Below are 20994 nucleotides of genomic sequence, written 5' to 3' on the forward strand. Positions count from 1 at the left end.
CACCACTCCACACCACACCGCCCACTTGTGCCAGGTTTTCCACTACAAGGACCTGGGTAGAGTGGTGTGAAAGTGGTACTAAACGGGGTACTAAAAAGTATCCACTCTAGAGTAGGTCTGAGCTAGGCCACACAGGGTCAAACACATCATAATGACTGATCACTCACTGGCTTTTCATTTAGACTACCATGATATACTGGTCCAGGCGCACACCGCTTAGGCATTGCCACATAGGCATGGATGCCTGACGGCGTCGCCGATTCGATCCGGGCGACCTTTGCCGCGTGTCGCTCCCCATTAGTCTCGCGATGCCAGACTGTTGCCTCCACGATTTCGGCAAATGCTCCCGGCATACAGTCTGGCAAACGGAAGAAGAAACGATGAGTGCGAGATAAAGCGGATGTGACGCAACCACTCCCTTGGTGCAGTAACAATAACATGTCCTGCTGGAAGCGTTATGTCTCCTTTCAACATTTCTGGGGGCTTTATTTCGTCTTTCTCTGGTGTTATTGGTGTCACCTCCATGATGTTTTCAAACGTTTTCTTAAACTATACAATCATAACAATAATAGGCAGCTCGAATGACTTTGTCTGAGCTATTGTGTTTCTGTTATGTTTCCAATGGGACTACAGTTCAGTGCAGCACTGGCTACTTCCTATACTCGCCGTTCGGGAGCTGCCGTTCCAGACTCTATATAGCATTCGGAGATTGTGGAATAGTTGTCTGGCTACGCGAGACTACTCCCCATCTCTTCCCCCCATTTCCTGCCAGTCTACTGTCCTATCCAATAAAGGCATAAAAGCCCCAAAATAAATCTTTAAAAAAGAATTATTATAACTAATACTATTATTCTATATAATTAACAATATTAGAATTATATTCTCCACAGTTTTATTCTCCCCATCTTGACAAAATGGTATATTCCCAGGTTCCGCAGGTCAGCTGCACAGGTGCAATGCATTATTGTTAATTTAGCTGCACTTGAACAGCCGTTCCAGGCTGCCATATCCAGCCCAAGAAACCGTAGAAACGGGGGGAAAAAATAAAATGTACTAAAATAAATGTATCATGCCTGTTGCTAAGGTATGGCAACATGACTTTGCGCGCGTGCAAGACACCAGTCATGTTGCCATACCTTAGCTTTTTCTGAACTGACGCCACTGATTGAAGAACATTCATAGTGGGGCCCACTATCCTTGTTCCCCAGGATTGATGCTACAACCCTGCCTGGGGTGACATAAAAAATAATCAAAGATAATTAAAATAATTCAAGTAATACACTACACCAGGGGTCTTCAACGTTTTAGTTGAGAGAGAGAGATGAAGCAGGGACCCCCACAACCTTTTCACGGATTCCATATCGTTTCATCGTTTGACAGCACAATCATCAGTGTATTTTGGACTCAATTTGTGTTTTCAGATATTTAACCACTTGAACTGTCAATACTTAATAAACTTGACATTTCACTCTGTACTCGGTCTGCTCTTTTTTCCCCTCTACACCAAAGCTCTTTACCAAAAATAGCCGATCTACAAGCAAAAATAGATCTACAAGCAAAGGACATAATTAATTAATTAAGGTATTTGTATTTAGGTTCATAGAGTCAACATGAATATATAACTAAATGTGTTTGAAATGAAATCAAAATGTTACATTTCAGGATTCCAATAAAAAAATAACAAAACATAATTCAGGATTCCAATTCAAAAGAAGCAAAAATAGTCGATCTACAAGCTCAAAACGCATCGCAGCGCGATGCGTTTTGAGCTTGCTATTTCTGCTCCTTTTGTATGAGATACTAGAATGACAAAGTAGGACGTAGCAATATGCAATGTGGCCCTCTGGAGTGAAGGTGGAAATGTTGTGGCCCTCGCCATCATCAAAGTTGCCCACCCGTGCTGCAGTAGGCTATTAGCCTATTACAATGAACTGTACAGTCATGAAACTGTACCTTTTCCTATGCAAACCTCTAATAAAGTCTTCAATCAATCAATCAATCAAAACACACACACGCACGCACGCACACACACACACACACACACACACACACACACACACACACACACACACACACATCGGTCTTGACAGCGCAGCAGTGAGCTGGATGCAATCTTACCTGGTGGGGAGGAACAGGTGGTGGAGATTAACGGAACCCTGTCCCCCCCCCCTCCCAGTAAGCTGTGGTGTTCCTCAAGGTAGCATACTGGGACCTCTGTTGTTCCTAATATACGTGAACGACATGGCATCTGCTTGCGACTGCAACCTGTTCCTGTTCGCGGATGACTCGGCTCTCCTAGTCTCGGGCAAGGACCACTTGCAGGTTGAAAAGACACTTAACTCTGAACTGAGTAAGATCTGCACATGGCTTAACGACAACAAATTATCAATTCACCTGGGAAAAACCGAGTCCATCCTCTTTGGATCAAATCATAATCTCAAAAAGGTAGATGACTTCACAATCAAAGTGGGTGACAAGGTCATAACACGAAAAAACGAAATCTCTTACTTAGGATGTATCCTTGAAGCTAATCTTTCCAGCGAAAAGATGACTTCAAAAGTAATAACAAAAATCAACCAACGAACTCGTTTCCTACAGAGGATCGCCCCAATGGTCAACTTCAACACACTGAAGACCATAGCTGGTGCAATAATCCAGCCCCTCTTTGACTACGGAGTCCACGTATGGTATCGTGACGCCCCACAAGCCCTTAAAACTAAACTCCAAACAGCCCAAAATAAACTAATTAGGGTCCTGCTTAACCTTCCCTATCAGACTCACCTCACCGCTACTCACCAGTTAAGAGTAGGGTGGCTCAGAGTAGATGACAGAGTACAGCAACTTGCAATGGGCCTGGTGTACAAGATACACCACACCACTATGATACCCAAGTACCTGTCAAAATACTTTATAAACGTTAAGGATGTCCATAATTACAACACCAGAGGCAGTGCCACAGATCACGTTCAACCCAGAGTCAACTCAAAGAAAGGGTCGAACTCGTTCTTCTGCTACACCACAAAAATGTGGAATGCCTTACCGAAGGCCATAAAGGAGTGTGGATCACTAGCATCCTTTAAAAATGCCCTGAAAAACCACTTACAGGCAGCAGCCGTTCGCAACTGGTAAAAAACCTAGCCCAACCCTACCCTCCCTGCCCCTTCCTTGTATATACTGTATACTGATTGTTTAGACTTACTGTTACCTGCCCCTTCCTTGTATATATTGTATATACTGTACTTACTGATTGTATAGACCTACTGTTTTCTTTTTTCTTTACATATCTACTGCATAGTACTGTGTTCTATTTGTCTGTCATTCAATGTTATATGAGATACTTTAATGGTTTCCAGTTGAAATAAGCTTAGTCTTTTCATGGATCTCCTTTTAGTAGACCTTGTACCAGTGAACTGTACCGTCATGAATCTGTACATTTTCCTATGCAAAACTTCTAATAAAGCCTTCAATCAATCAATCAAAACACACACACACACACACACACACACACACACACACACACACACACACACACACACACACACACACACACACACACACACACACACACACACACACACACACACACACACACACAAAACAGTGAGTGGTTCTCCGCTGCCCTCTAGCGGTCATAGAGGTGTATTAATAGTTTCAGACTAGTTGGGAGGAGGACTTCCTTCCTGGAGATGAAATGAATCAAAACTTCCTCCAGTCCAAACACACACGCACACGCACACATATACACAAAACACACGAACGAATACGATTACGCGCGCACGCAAGCGCGTGCACACACGTGCTGCTGGACGCTGTGGTGACTGGTGAGTAGTATCCATGGTAAAAGTAACGTCTCAGTGTAAATAGCCGAAAATAGCTGATCTACAACGAAAGCTATCGTAGCTGGTAGATAAGCTATTTTTGTGAGCTTGGAGATTAGCTGCGGTTATAGTTGAACCGTCATGTTTTCATACTCCTATACAACTCCGAGTCTCCTAACGTAACTATGTAATGTTAATTGTTCCATACTGGTCGGGCCTGGGAGCTTTTACATGAGTTATGCAGGCTACTGGTTTCATACTGGTCAGTCTGGGAGCTTTACCTTGTAAAGTTTTACTGGTTTACAGTTGGTCTGGGAGCTTTGTTATGTCATGTTACTGGTGCTAAACTGGTCTGACTGGAGCTGCATAGCCCTATAGAATGGCTGTGATATATTATTTATTTACATACATTTCATGTAACCACATGTCACATTGCATAGTTAGTACATGAAATGTATAGGTCTATATCACAGCCATAGGGCTACATACAGGAGTTGCAGTGCTGGGATGTTTAGTCAAGTCGTCTCAGTTGGAAGTAATTTTTTTCTGAAGCAATATGCTCTATAGCCTATTCCTAGTCACATATTAGTATTTCTGCCAAAACTAGAGTATGTTAATACAATATAACTTATACAATCTGTATGGTAGAGTATGATAATACATAACTTACAATCTGTTGGGTAGAGTATGTTACAATATAACTAGTGAGGTGGTTGTCTTTATTCTCCCTGCTTAATTAAACAATATTAAGTTTTCATCAGTCAAAAACAATTCCAAAAATGTTCTAAAGTATTTCATTTTTCTAATAACTTCCATGGGGGGAAAAAAAAAAGTTTACGTTTAATTTCTCTTTTTGGTCTTGAGGTAAAAAAGTTTGGGAACCACTGAGCTAGATGGCATAAGTATTAACAATTAGCCTAATTCACGGCCCGCCCACTAAGCATCCCACGGGTGCTGAAGTCACATTTTGAAGGGGTAAATCCTACCATAGCCTATGGAGTTAGCACAGAAATCGCAAATTTAATGCAATTTCCGAATAGTAAAGTATAAAATACGGCTAGCATGATCAAGAACACAAGATACTAAACGGCACAAAGCACTATAATTTACTTTACTGTTAGAAATAATGATTTGTTGGCTTTAAGTTCAGTATAGTTTCCCCTTCTAAATTGAAGTCAGCACCCGGGGAAAACTGAGAAACGGAAGTAGGTGGGCGGGCCGTGAATAAGGCTAATCATGATCGACATGACTAAATCATATTACAATATTGGCATTTTTCTGATTTTATTTGATAGATTTGTCAGTATTGCCAGGATACTCTCTTACAGTTTACACACTATGCCACCACTGACAGTACAGTATAACTCATGCCATCTATGCCTACATCATCAGCGCCCATACCCTAGGTGGGGTTGGCGAAAGGGCCTTTCTGTGTGGAGCTTGCATGTTCTCCTGGTCTCAATAATGCCTCCCCCTGGCCAGCCGGGGCGAGGCATGGAGGGGAAAGGAACTGGTTGGAATAATGTGTTCCTTCCACGCGCTACGTCCATACCGGGGAAATCCCCCCTGTCAGGTGAAAAGAAACAACTTGGACTACTCATGCATTGAAGGAAGCATGTGATCAGCCCGTTGTCTCCCCAGGCGCGGCAGAGGGAGAGCAGAGCCCAGGATTACATAGGCAATTGGCACTGGGTGAAAAAATGGGTTACAAAATTGTGGGATACAAAAAAATAATAATCTATGCCTACATCAAACATTTATATTGTTCCCAAGAAATGGCATAAAGTATGCTGTACATAGTTTGTTGATAGTCTTAGGGAGATTCAAGTGGATTTCCAAATGAAATGGAACAAAACACTGGCAGTCATCCATCAATGAGATCAGAGGTTCTCAAACCTTTTTGTGCTTTTTCAACACCCAAATTGATATGTTTTTGATGGACAATCATCTGTCCCGGACCCCACTTTGACTCATTGAATTAGATATTTGATATACATAAGCATATTTATTGGTTCTTATTTATTACAAAATACAGTCTAGTCCCGCTCTATTGTGAAAACAGCCTTGTAACTTCTGTTGGGATTTGGTATAGCAAAATAAAATGGAGTTGACTTTTGGGTGGGTCCTGTCCATCCAAGCCCCCGGAACCGAGGGGGAGCTTTGAAGCAAAATGGACATGGTGGCCGTTTGAGGTACGGCAGTTGGGGCTTCTAATCGCTTCTAATCATGAACGCGCATCTAGGCTTCTTTGTATTGACGCGCGTTCATACCGGAAGTGCTCGTTCATGAATTAGAGCCCCAGCGCGTCCATGAACACAAACTATGACGCAAAGCGCGTCACAGAAGCAAAATAGAAGCCCCAATACGTCACGTTTCAGAGGCGTTTCAAACGCGGAAGTATGCTTCATGCGCTGGGTGAGCAACTCAATGCAAGTGGACGGGCGGGGATATCCGATGTCCTCTCTATTCTTATTATAACTCTATGGTCCTGTCTCATAACCAGAACCCACAGGTTCAATGCCCGTACTGATAGGCTTGTTGACAGACTGTGTCCTTTACGTCGAAGCACTGAACTCCTGAATGAAAGATAAACCCAGGTGTATTTGTCAGTTGGACAAAAGCAAAGTACATTACAATGCTTACCTTCATCAGTAAGACATTACAACTAGGGGTGGGCGATATGGTGATAATTATCGCTGAGACGATACAATGTCGCCACAATATGCCTTTTCAGAGGTATCGTAGATATCGTGATACAATTGAGGGAGCCTTATAAAACAGAGATTCATTGCAGAGTTCAATTTAAACCTGCATTTTGGTCTAAATCAGTTGTTGATTCATAACATGTCAAGGTCTCCACTTAACTCTGACAGTATACAAATGAAACCAAATGGACCCGTATACTGTCAGAGTTACATACTTGTAAAGTTCAATTTAGACCTCCCAAAAGGAACACAGAGAGTCTAGTTTGTGTCAAGTAACTTGAAAAATAACCATAAAAACCAACGTGAAAAAGCATCGTGATAAAATCGTGTATCGTGATAGAGCTTGGGAAAATATCATCATCATTGTATTTTTCCATATCGCCCACCCCTAATTACAACACATGTGAATAGTAATCAGTCAGTCAGTCATCAACAGATAATGTGTGCATGAATAAATGCCGGTGTTGTCCTTCCTGTGTGTCCCGGATATGATGACGATGACGATGATGATGATGATGCCCCCCGCTCTGTGATGCTGTGAGCTGGTCGTCATGGTAACGTGTCATCAGGTTACACACAGTGTCCTGTAACACACTCTGCTCCACATAGGACACGTTGAGTTGTGTGTGTGTGTTTGTGCGTTTGTTTGTGTAGACAGGGTATTTGTGCTGCGTGTCAGCGAGTGTAATCCAGGTGTATTGTCTGTCTGAGTGTGTGTGTGTGTGTGTGGTTGTGTTTAGTAATAGTACTAGTATCAGTGTGTGTGTAGTTGTGTGTCAGTGTGTGTGCAGTTGTTTTATATCAGAGTGAGTACTTTACAGTATAGTGGTGTTTTGCGTCAGTGTTTTACGTTGGCCTTGTGTGTGTGTGTGTGTGTGTGTGTGTGTGTGTGTGTGTGTGTGTGTGTGTGTGTGTGTGTGTGTGTGTGTGTGTGTGTGTGTGTGTGTGTGTGTGTGTGTGTGTGTGTGTGTGTGTGTGTGTGTGTGTGTGTGTGTGTGTGTGTGCACATGCACGTGCACGTGCAAGCGTGTGTGTCTGGTAAATGCATGTGTGCAGTAGTAGCAGTAGTGTAACCGTGTCAGTCAGTATCGATGGCTGGTAGAGTCAGATCTCAGGACGTGCACACAGCTCTACAGAGAGCCAAGACCAAGATATCTAGTCTGGAACAGCAGCTCTCCGTGAAGTAAGTTTAAACTCCGCTTTATCGCCATATGTTAACATTTAGGCCTAGAATTATTGAATGCTTTAACCAGTGAAAAATAGCAGATATACAAGCTCACAGCGCGGCACAGAGTGCCGCGCTGCAAGCTTGTAGATCTGCTATTTTTGAAAAAGTCGTGAAAATGTGTGCAAATCTTTGAATTATGTATTTTCAAAGCGAACGTTTGTAACTCAAATTTTGCTTCTGAGTGGTCCCTGGAACTAGATATTTTGAAATGGGGGTCCGTGGCCAAATACATATCATTTTGGGGGTCCTTCACATGAAAAGGTTTTAGAACCACTGACATAATAGTCTCTCAAGAACTGACTAACTGAGCTCCAGTTAAGTGAAAAGGACCTTTTCTTTGACGATGGCTGGCCAGATTGCTTACATAGAAACATAGGTTTTTTCCCAAAAATCTCAGAAGGATTCAAAAGACACTAGACACACACACTAGAATCGGGTCAAAATTCAGATTTTCACGATTTAAAAAAAATAGCAGATCTACAAGCTCGCAGCGCGGCACTCGGTGCCACGCTGTGAGCTTGTATATCTGCTATTTTTTATTTATTTTATTTATTTAAAGCATAAAATATTGCGTCATAATGTGTTCAGGCCTAAATGGGTTAAGTAACACACACAAAAGCATCAAAAATAGCAGATCTGCATTAGCTCGACATGCTGCGCAAAGTGTCACATTTTGAGCTCGATCTGCTACTTTTGATACCTTTGAATTTGAATCCTGAGAATGAGGTTTCCACCCGACAGACGATCTCTCACCAGCTCTCTGTGACGTATTCTTACATTTAAATGTTAGGTTTACTCGGCTTTACAATAGTTCATAAATACATGCTTAACATGTGTTTATAATATGTTGCTTTAATATTGGACTAGTGGTGAGTTCAACGCCTGCCCGGCTCAGAAACCCTGTTCAGTCGCTGTGGTGTTTTTGAGTTATTCTAGCTTTGTACGTTATGTCTGTTGAAGACAGTGTCTGAGTGTAACACCACCAGGCATCACTCACACATCACAATAGCAATTAGTATCCTGGAACCCAGGAAGACTAGCAACCAGTTTGTGGAAGCAAACTGGCATTTAAATGAATAATTATATTATTAATCTGTAGTGTGTAAATGTGTTGTTATTGTGTTTTGTGTTTCTTTTGTACTGTCTCCAGGGCTGTGTGTGTGTGTGTGTGTGTGTGTGTGTGTGTGTGTGTGTGTGTGTGTGTGTGTGTGTGTGTGTGTGTGTGTGTGTGTGTGTGTGTGTGTGTGTGTGTGTGTGTGTGTGTGTGTGTGTGTGTGTGTGTGTGTGTGTGTGTGTGTGTGTGTGTGTGTGTGTGTGTGTGTGTCTTGAGGACAGATGGGCTGGTTTTCATGAACCTTGGAAGGGAAGATCACTAGGCTCAGGAATGTCAAAGTCATAAACTATATCACGGTCAAAATGATAGAATCAGCCAATATGTCTATGGGACAGATATAGAACAAGATAGGTTAGAGCAGTACTAGAGGTCCTGGTAGGAGATAAAACCAACAGTACTAGAGGTCTTGGTAGGATATAAAACCAGCAGTACTAGAGGTCTTGGTAGGATATAAAACCAACAGTACTGGAGGTCTTGGTAGGATATAAAACCAACAGTACTAGAGGTCCTGGTAGGAGATAAAACCAACAGTACTAGAGGTCCTGGTAGGATATAAAACCAACAGTACTAGAGGCCCTGGTAGGATATAAAACTAGCAGTACTGGAGGTCCTGGTAGGAGATAAAAACAGCACTACTAGAGGTCCTGGTAGGAGATAAAAACAGCAGTACTAGAGGTCCTGGTAGGATATAAAACCAACAGTACTAGAGGTCCTGGTAGGAGATAAAACCAGCAGTACTAGAGCTCCTGGTAGGAGATAAAAACAGCAGTACTAGAGGTCCTGGTAGGAGACAAAACCAGTAGGACTAGAGGATAGAGAACTACTGTAGTAGGGTTTGGGGGCGTGCTGTGTGTGGTCTTGTGTTGTTGTGTTAAATATTTGTACAGATTAACAGCCAGTCACACTAATCTCCTGCCCACATACATTGTCCACATGTCCAGCCATATGACCTCATTCACTACGGTGCTCAAAGGCACTTTGATCAGGAGACCTGACAGCTCTACCACTGCAGTAAACACACATGTGAACGTTGAAATTAATTACAGTTTGATTTCTTATGATGCAATAATAGGTATTTATAAACACAGACATTGACATGACATACATGTGTAAGGGGAAAACACATATAAATGTTGGATTAGAAATGATAACATTTACTGTTGACTGTTCCAAGAATGGTGAATATGGTACTAACACAAAGTTTCTTTTGCTTCCACATTTGAATGAATACTACTTGGATATCAATGGCATGCAAGCCATTAATATCTAAACCATAAATTGAATAACAACATAAAGCGTGGAGGCAAATCCCAGATGAAAAATAAGCCTTGGTGTCATCATGCGTTATTTTTCAATAGCCACTTGCCTTGTCATAGTTAATGCTGGCAATCTGAACTGGGATATACAGTAAGGTGTGCGTGCGTGCGTACGTGCGTGCGTGCGTGTGTGTGTGTGTGAGATAGTTGATCTGTGGTCTTGGGCGTATTGTAACTATGGTTGTTTTGTGTTTTGCAGAGAGGTTGGCTCAGAGAGTGAAGACGAGCTTGTTCTGTCGACATGGACACACAGCAAAGAACTCCGAGACTCTCTGGTGGACATGTATAAAGGTAGGACATACCATAACACATGTGGACATACACCATAGGGCTGGGTAGGACATAACACATGTGGACATACACCATAGGGCTGGGTGATAAGACTTCACAATTATTTTTGGAGCTGTGTGAAGCACAGGCTCCCTATACGTGGCTGTGTGGGTCTGTCTGTCTGTCTGTCTTTCTGTGTGTGTGTATGTAGCCTGAACTTCCTAAACTTCGGCACGCTACTAGTCCCACAGTTTTGCCACCACACACTCGCGCCATATGTCAAATCGACCGGCTTACTCGGGAATCGTGGGCTAGTAACTTGCTAAGAGAAAGGTTCAATAGTTTAATTGATATTAATTTATTAGTGAATTAATTTTCCCCATTGACTTATAATGGGAATCGCAAAAACTCACATTCAATTATTTGTCTCTCGCAAACCATAGGGGCTAGAGTTTCAAGACTTGGAGAGGAGGTTCATAATGATTTCAAGGATTAAATAAAAAATAATTGTGTCATTTGGCCGCATGGTGGCGCCATAACACCCCACTTTACGTTTTGGCCTGTAACTCTTGAACCGTAGGTCGGAAAATTAAAAATATTTTTTCCCTGGATTCCTTGGGTCATGACGCATCTCCCCATATAGGCCACGCCCATTTGCGCCATGATAGATTTTCCGCCATCTTGAATTTTCTCCAAAACACACTTTTTGCTCCTTTTCCTACATATTTTCTTCAAATGTCACAAAAATCGGTACACATGATCCACACACACACACACACACACACACACACACACACACACACACACACACACACACACACACACACACAGCTCCACTTCACACGGGTGTGATTTTTTAACTTTTACCTCTGTATGCTATATTTTTTCACGCTGCCCTCATAGTTTTCTGACAGGGTCTGTGCTGTTAATATGCAAAACATAGGAACAGCGAGCTCCAGCACAGGCTATTTAGGACGGACTCCACAGCGCCCGCCTAAACCCTGCATGCTATTATGAAGCACACACACACACACACACACACACACACACACACACACACACACACACACACAGAGAGAGAGATTCGGCATGTGTCTACTTCACAAAGCACACAAGCTGTACGTTAGACGCCTCATATTGCTGTCAGCTACCAGTACGCTTTTAACAGCAACATTAAATGCAGGTCTGGACATTAACTTACACATATGACAACATACCCTGGCAAACAAACAGTTGACAGTCTCATGTGTGGTAGGCTCATAAATGTAACTCAGAAACAGGCCTCTTAAAGGATAAATAACATCAACATGACTACAGTACTCCTCGTCCCGCAGGACAGACATGTTACATGATGATTAATTCTATTGTCACTCAAATAATTGTGATTTTGTCGTTGACAATTACATTTCTGTTTGGCTTGTAGGCTTTGAAGTTGCACATGGCAGATATGACACCTACATAACCTACATTTACAAAGAAATTACTGACATATTTGAATTTATACTTAAAAAAGAACATTGATAGTGGAAATAGCCGATCTACGAGCTCGCATTGCAACACATTCCACAATTTTAGATTTTATTTTTTAGAAAATAGGCATTTTTTCAACATGGAAATGTATGACGATTATGACAAAATAATTGCAATTATGTCAAATAATTGCAATTAGACGATAATGTAATAATTGTGACAGGCCTACCTACACCATGATCATAAATAGAAAGATATTAGGACTAACACTATATAATGTAGTTAGAGTATCTCCTCCTAAGGTTACCTGCTGTATGGTGGTTGTTGACACCTCTGGGGGCAGTGATGTGTGATGTGGATGCTGGACTGTTGTATTATGTATGAGTAATGCTTTGCCACCTTGTCAGCAAGTTCTATTCCCTCTTATCTTTTTTTTTAGATCACTCTGCTTGTAGTCTCGCGTGGCCAGACTGTTGCCTCCGCGATTTGGCCAAATGCTCTCGGCATACAGTCTGGCAAACCGGGGAAGAAATGATGAGTGCGAGATAAAGCGGATGTGACGCAACCGCTCCCTTGGTGCAGTAGCAATAACATGTCCTACTGGAAGTGTTATGTCTCCTTTCTTTATTTTTGGGGGCAATATTTCGTCTTTCTCTGGTGTTGTTGGTGTTACTTCCATGTTGTTTTCAAACGTTTTCTTAAACTATACACTCATAACAAGAATAGGCCGCTCGAATGACTTTGTCTGAGCTATTGTGTTTCTGTTATGTTTCCAATGGGACTACAGTTCAGTGCAGCACTGGCTACTTGCCGTTCGGGAAGCTGCTGTTCCAGACTCTATATAGCATTCGGAGATTGTGGAATAGTTGTCTGGCTACGCGAGACTACTCTGCTTGCAAATCTTGGTATTTGACACGATACATTCAACCTCGACACAGTACATATTTTGCCTGCCAGACAAACACATCAAAGAAAATGCGAAAATAATACATTTTATTTCATTTTGATTTTATAATTTTTTATATTTTTTCACCCTGTGCCAATTGCCCCAGCTGTAATCCTGGGTGCCACGCCTGGGGAGGCATTATAGAGACCAGGATTACTGCATGTTTTTGTGAGCGTATCTACCCTAGGAGACACGGGGAGAACATGCAAACTCCACACAGAGAAATGTATACTTTTAATTAGTTTGTTTCTTTATGTTTTATAGCTTATGCACGATAAGTCCAAAACTGTTACTTTGCAGGATTCAAATTCAAAAGTATCAAAACTAGCAGATCTACAAGCTAAAAACGCGTCTTTTCACGCCGCGCTCCGAGCTTGTGGATCTGCTACTTTTGTGTATGATCAAGTAGGGCATTCATTTATGAAAGAACTCCATCAAATATGGAAATAAGAGGTTTCTGCCCGACGGCAACATTTGGTAGGAGGACTGGGACATACTTTATGATTGTGGAAATACACTGTATACTGCAGGGTTCCCCAATAGGCGGCCCGCGGGGGGCGACTATCTGGACCCCACCAACCCCAGTAATAATGGTGGTATAAGAGCAGCAACAACACTAGTATATCGTCATTGTTGGGTGGAAACCTCGTATCTCAAAATGTGTACGTTCTTTCACAAAGTAAAGCCCTGCTTCATCATACGAGGCCGTCACACAAAAGTAGTGAAAACAAGCACAAGCACACAACGCCTCGCACCGCGAGGCGATGTGTGCTTGTAGATCGGCTGTTTTCACTGGTTTAAATCGTTTTTAAAATGATAAATGATAAATGCAAAACAGTTTTGGACATACAAGATTTTCACCCGATAACGACAATATCTGAACTGTCACTGGAGTAGCCCCCTGCAATGTTGTGGCCCTCGGCTTGGTACCCTAGACATAATTCGGCCCTTGGGGAAAACTAATCGGGGAACCCTGGTATACTGTATGTCATACAGTATACACAGTATATACTGTACTATAGAGGCATCATGTCAAGTTGTCCTTGAGCTACATGCTGAACCCCTAACAACTTCTGGTCAACACTGCAGCAGTGTGGTTTTTGACAGCAAATATTTGTTTAGTTTTAGTCATAGTAGTCTTTTGAATAAAATGTCTTTTAGTTTTTGTAATAATTTAGTCACCTGAAACGTCTTAGTTTTAGTCTAAGTTTAGTCAACCAAATATCATAAGATGTATTTTGGCAGGCCTTGATGTCATCGTAATGACTGATTTTACAATTGGTTGCGTGCTGAAAATAGCCGATCTAGCGCGACGCGTTGTGAGCTTGTAGATCTGCTGCAACCAACTGTAAAATGACTCTCTTCTCCACTAGTCCCTCCCAAACATTTTTATTGTTTGGGAGTTTTTATTTTGTTGAGGAAATTATCAATATATTTAGTCTTAGTTTTAGTCACCATAGCTTAGTTTTTATTTCATTTTTATTTAGTTTTCGTCAGTGAAAAAAACATAGTCGACAAACATTTTTCGTCATAGTTTTAGTCAACGAAATCAACACTGCACTGCAGCTTGCTGTCTTGCATGACTCTTGAAAGCGTGTGAATCACGGTTGTTATAGTTAACTCAAACTAAGACTAAAACTAAAAGGGGCATAAAGCAAAGAACAAAACTTTGTTTATTTTCAGAGAAGTGCTTGTGTTTTATTGCATTATTTAAACAAAAAGAAAAACATCCTACCACTGTGCCAAGTGTGTACAGGTACTGTACATAACAGCTGGTAGGTGATGTTCCTTCATTAATGTGTATTTCTGTCCACTAGAGGGCACTCCTCTCCTTTCAAAAAGTATCTTCTTGTTGGGTGAGGAAGTGGAACTCTGTTCAAGTAAAGATCTTGTTCCTCATTCTGGTGACAGTAGACACTTACTCTGGCATGCAGTATGTTTACAGTAATAATGTATGGTATTTATTCATAAGACAATGTACAAGGCGATAAGCTAATACATATAATAATATGAAGGTATAAAAAATACATTGATTCAAATACCAGACATTAAATCTTGTAAATATAAGTCCAGAACCCCCAGGGGTCCTTGAGGGGGTTCCAGGGGGTCCCTACTGCAAATTATGGATAGTTAGGAACTGAAATGGAATGGAAGGCATGGAATTCATTACCAATTTTTTTGATTTATGAAAGTAATACTGTGAGTTTCAAGAAAAAACTTAAATTGTATTTGTTCACACAAGAAGTGATGTAATAATAATAAAAAAATTAAAAAAAAGCTATACTGTATATCTCTTGTTACATGGAGTATGTTGAATTGGTACTGTGGAGCTATCAAATGTATTAGATGGGTTAAGTCTTTTTGTATTATGTTGTTGTCTTGTATGAATGGATTATATGTAAAAAATGATGCTGATGTCGATGATAACATGTTTTTAAGACCCCCAGGAAGAGTAGCTGCTGTGACTGTACAGTAAGCTAATGGGGATCTAATAAATAAATCAAATCAGAATGGAGCTTTGCAACTCAGAGGGTTAAATCACGAGGATTTTGCAGTGTAGAAATGGCGTCCCAGACTTCAAATAAACGGTATCAAATGCTGGAGCATGGCCTACTGTAGGGGTCTTAGGGGGGTTTCTAGGGGGTCCCCCAGCAAAAGTAGCTGATATAGCATCACAAGTGTTTTAACCACTTTTTTGTTTATGTTGGCTATTCAAAAATAGCAGATCTACAAGCTCCCAGCAGGTCACCTAGTGCCGAACTGCTTGCTATTTTGGAACATTTTTGAAAAATATCCAAATTGTTTGGAAAATCTTGAATATATTTGCCTATATTTCTTTAATACAGATCTTCTCTTCTGGGGGGTCCCTGCCTGGCTCTAAACATTTTCAGATGGGGGGTCCGTGGCCAGATATATATCAATCTATGAGTCCTTGACTCCTTGGCACTAACACGTTTGAGGACTAACTGTCCTATTGCATATCCAACTGGGGGCCTTGCAGTGAAAACAGTAGATAATTCCCCATAGCCCTGGTGCTGGTGCTGGTAGAATAGAGTCTAGACTGGACCGGACATGTGCATCTGCAGAGCCACGTGTGTGCACTCTAACGTCTGGGTTAAACATGATCCAATGTGGTAAATATGGAGTGCAATCTATATCGGGGGTTTTCAAAGTGGGTGACGGGGCATCCTGGGGTGCCATGGAGGCAGCAATTATAGTGTAGGGGGTGCCTCGGATTAAAAGAATATTTATGGGGTGACCTGAGACAAAAATGTTTGGGAACCCCTGATCTATATACATCTTTTGGAAAGGCTGTGTGGATATGAGATTGATACAGCCAGTATATTGTCACTGTCGGGTGGAAACCTCATTATGTCCAACATTTTTCAGGATTTCTGGCTTGTGCATCTGTTACTTTTGATGCGTTTGTGTGACGCTGTAGCATGATCGAGTAGAGCCTTGATTTACGAAAAAACTAAACAAAAACTAGTTCCAATACAGAGATGGGAGATGTCGGAGGCCGACAGCAGTGTCAGTGAGTGAATATCTGGATATTTGGTCTATCAACAGTGAAAACCGTTACAGAAGTTATCCTGTGTACACATACTGTGTAGTCTTGTACAGTGTGTGTGTGTGTGCACACTGTTCTGTACAATATGTGTTGCCTCTCAGCATTTACTCTGTGTGTGTGTGTGTGTGTGTGTGTGTGTGTGTGTGTGTGTGTGTGTGTGTGTGTGTGTGTGTGTGTGTGTGTGTGTGTGTGTGTGTGTGTGTGTGTGTGTGTGTGTGTGTGTGTGTGTGGAGGCTAAGCCAACAGTTTGTCGTCAGTATAATCTAATGTGTAAACTGTCTCGCGGGGGACATGAAGGAGCACATATAGACCGTTAGACTCAGCTCTCTGCCTCCGCAAACAACATGGGCATCGCACCGTCTTAAAGGGCCAGTACGTGGTGATTTTCTTCTGTTAAAATAAGCCTTAAGTAGCTCTGTGTTCTGACGTTGCTTGTTGCACGTTTTTTCAGAAACAGGGATCTCCCCGTCTCAGAAAAAACGTTTTTCTTTTTTTTTTTTCAATCAGTGCAGAGAACTCATACAGTACAGGATAAAGAAGTGAAACTGGAAATGATGACGATACACAAAAATGAGCAGACAAAACTGAAGCTGATCGCTACTCTCTCCTGATTGGCTAAAATTGGCAACCCACATTGGCAACCCGCCTGTTACAAAAAAAAAAAAAAAGAAATGATTACTAATACTCAGCTTTTACTTTTGAACAAAAAACATATTTCTTTGTACAAAACAAAATCACTTACTTAGCTTAAATTACCTTAAATATCATTAACGTTAGAGAACAAAGCTATGTTGCAATATCGACACGCTCCTGTATCCACGTAGGTGGTGCACCTCTTTCCCCTCATGGCTGTGCCCTGGGTTGGCTCCACAAGTGTCAGTTTGTATGTTTGCTTGCCACCAGGGTGCCCCACCCACACGGCGACGCACTGCCCTGCCAGCCTCATCCTCCTCACTCTAAAAACTGCTGGGTCAAAAACAACTCAACTTGAGTTATTTTTGATCCAACTCACGGGTCAAATAGGGACCGATGCCAGGTTTGGTTATTTTAACGCAAGAAATTTGGTTATGAATGTTGACCCATAATTTGGGTCAAATAAATAACCAAATTATTTGTTTAAAATGACCCAAGATTGTAGTCAATATGACCCAGGTTTTGGGTTGAGTGGGCTAAATGAATACAACCTACATATGCATAGTCTGGAGAATGACAATGACGATATAAAATTACCATGAGTTCTTCTCTTTCAGACCAGCTGGGGGAGGGAACTCAACCCTAAGATAGCAGCCAAGCACTTACGGTTAGGGTTTAGGCTCACATACTGGCAAATCAAATTCAGACATTATGACAGTCAGCTTGCCGAGACAGACACATGGATATGCCATATTTAGCATTTTTAGCTCCCAACAGCTTAGAAAATGTCTCTGGAAACCTAGACAAATGCCTTTCCCAGCATGCTTTGCAAACAGGTTCATGGTGCCTGTCCCCTGATTTGCCCAAAGCTAGACCACTGACCCAAGTATATGGGTTACCACTAACCCCAAAATGGGTCACCCCCAGATAAATATTACTTAACTCGAACAACCCTGGAATTGGGTCAAAATAATATCCCAATAACTCAAGGAAGGGTTGTGGCTCTGAGAAATGACCCCGAAATTTGACCTAACACAAATGACCCATTATTTGGGTCAAGAAATGACCCATGAGTCTCTCTGACCTCTGCTCTGTGACCCATGGTAGGTCCATGTTTCTGATGTGGGCCTCCCATGTGCCGTTTAGGGATGGGACGATATGAACCTTTCATATCACGATTATTGTGACAAAAGAAATTGCAATTTACGATATTATCGTGATGATCAAAATCCCCATTATCCTGGGGCGGAACATTTGCCAAAAAATTGCAGATCTAGATCTGCAATCTAGATCGGCTATTTTTTGCCAAAGACATTTGAGATCAAGTACATATATTATAAGTACCTTTTACTGTACCAATTGTAGAGGGTTTATGTGGTACCTGATATGCAGCTCGGCAAATAAAAGGTGAATTGATCCCAGTGCATGACGGAGGACGATATCACGATTAATTAAATCTCCACGTTACTTTACTTTATTTATTTACCTTACTTTATTTATTTATTACTGGTACAGTACAGTACCAGTTAATGGACACCTTGACATTGACATGTTGCATAATAAATACAAGCATACAAAAATCTCAGCGTAAACCAGCCGGAGTTAGCTTAGAGCTAAATTTCATCCGTTGTCCTCACATAAAACAAGAAACAAAACAGGACTAACAATAACAAGAACAGAACAGTACAGGGCGTACAAAACACAACAAGAATAACGCTTGGCGCAACAGAGTGCCTAGTGCAACAAAGTGCTTAGTGCCAGAAGTAAGCTAAAAACCATATAGGAGAAACTAGCCTGGCAGAGTAATTCGTACCGGCATCAATAGTTACGATTATCGTGAGTGTTTTTTTTTTTTTTATCACGAAAAACGATAATATCGCGTATCGTCCCATCCCTAGTGTCTTCCAGGGCCCTTTCCTGCTGTTCAGTGAGCGTCCATGTCTGGTCTTAAGGCCTGCCCGTAGTATCTCTGAAATGTCGCAGTAACACCCGCCTCTAGAGGTCTTCTCCCATGTTAGACATTTCCACACTACACAGTGATGATGTAATGTCAAAGTGGCTGCTGTAGTTCCCTCTGAGAGGGAGTTGTGGATTAAATGTGATCCATATCAGTTCTATGATGGACACGCACGCACGCACACACTCACGCACGCACGCACGCACACACTCACGCACGCACGCACGCACGCACGCACGCACGCACGCACGCGCGCGCACACACACACACACACACACACACACACACACACACAGAGAGAGTTGTGTTTGCACATTGTAAGGGTCTCGCCTTATGACATGTCAGTAATCATTATGTGTGTGTGTGTGTGTGTGTGTGGGCGTGCGTGAATGTGTGCGTGCGTACGTACGTGCGTACGTACGTATGTATTTGTGCTTGTGTGATGTGAATCTGACCACCCACTTACAGGGCTACATAGTCTAGACAGTATTTTTCAACTCGGAGCATAGAATATATATATATATAATATATATATATATATATATTGATAGATTAGATATAGATATAGACATACTGTACTGTACAGACAGACACAGACAATTGCATAGGTGAAAATAGGCTCCATCTCTCTCTCTCTCTATCTCTCTCTCTCAGTGAAATGAGATGTTCTACATCTGCTATTTGTGGCGCTGACATCGCTCGTGTCCATGTTTTGTGTAATGTAAATATGCTGGTACTCTGACAGCCGATACAACGGCTATCACATCAAACGGGTGAGCCATGGCATCGCTCTCCACTGGTCCCCCATCATTCTTCACACGCGGTAGTCGCATGCACCATCCGACTGATGCAATACCCGATACCTGTTGTCAGAGCACTCACTGCACCCGTTGTTAGTGCACCCATTATGACAGTACTGATAATGTTAGATATTACACATATCTGACATTTTATTAACAGTTTTTTTAGCTCTATAAATGATAACATGTCATATATATATATAATAAATAACATATGAATATGTGAAATACAACTGACTGACTTCTATAGGGACTGTCGGTTATGACATCACCGCAAGATTCGGGGTTTAACTCCGCCCACTTTGGCGGCCATTGCCATTGCTAGGTCTTGGATGCATCAAGATCAGTCTGTACTATAGTTCTACTTGTTGAGCAAGCAACAATACTTTTACTTCAATTGCTCTAGGCTTTGATTGCATTTCAATAAAACCATATTTGATCAACATAACGATCACACACATTTTACTGTTTATAGGGAATGTTATATTATTATAAACCGATCTTTATTTCCAAAGCAATGGATGAATGTGATGGCTGTTCTGATCTGCTTGTGCTCTTTCTGCGCTCATGCATGGACAGATTTTAGCGTGATATCTTTTTATTGGGAGACAATAATGAGCACCAGCAAATGAAAGCAGACATTCCAGTGAATATGGACACGTTTAAATTTTAATTTCTTGATGAAAATTGACCGAGTAATGGCCGAGTCAAATTGCAAGTGGTCTTGGCAGTGGCCCAATAACTGGCTGTAGGCACGCTATGTGGTATAAAGTAATTAAGTATATTTACTTAAGTACTGTACTTAAGTAGGCCTACACTTTTGTACTTTGCCAATATTTTTACTTCTTCTCCACTACATCTCTGATCCAAATGTTGTAGGCCTGCTTTTACTCCACTGCATTTATTTCAAAACTTTAGCTAGTAATGCTAGGCCTACTATACTTTTGATTATTATTACAAAACATCATCAACCACTTCAGCATATACATATATTTTGACCATTTGAAAATAGCCGATCTACAAGCTTACAATGTTAGATCCATGCTATTTTCAAAAGATGTTTTGATAACTTGAAAGGGACATTCTGCACAATGAGTAGGCCTACTTTTACTGTTGGTACTTTAAGTACATTTTGATACCATTAACCAATACTTTTATACTTTTAC

General features: G+C 41.4%; 1 protein-coding gene across 2 annotated transcripts in view; it reads left to right on the forward strand.

Moving 5' to 3' along the window:
- The first annotated feature begins 3711 nt into the window (after positions 1 to 3711).
- mipol1 (mirror-image polydactyly 1) overlaps positions 3712 to 20994 on the forward strand; it is a 102467-nt gene continuing 85184 nt past the window's right edge. For both annotated transcript variants that reach the window (XM_080750726.1, XM_080750727.1), the window contains exons 1-2: positions 3712 to 3821; positions 10381 to 10472. In XM_080750726.1, coding sequence (XP_080606852.1) covers positions 10463 to 10472 — 10 coding nt within the window. In that variant the 5' untranslated portion in view covers positions 3712 to 3821; positions 10381 to 10462. The remainder of the gene's footprint in view (positions 3822 to 10380; positions 10473 to 20994) is intronic.

The sequence above is a fragment of the Nannobrachium achirus genome, assembly GCF_963921795.1.
Source record: "Nannobrachium achirus genome assembly, chromosome: 20".
Classification (NCBI taxonomy): Eukaryota; Metazoa; Chordata; class Actinopteri; order Myctophiformes; family Myctophidae; genus Nannobrachium; species Nannobrachium achirus.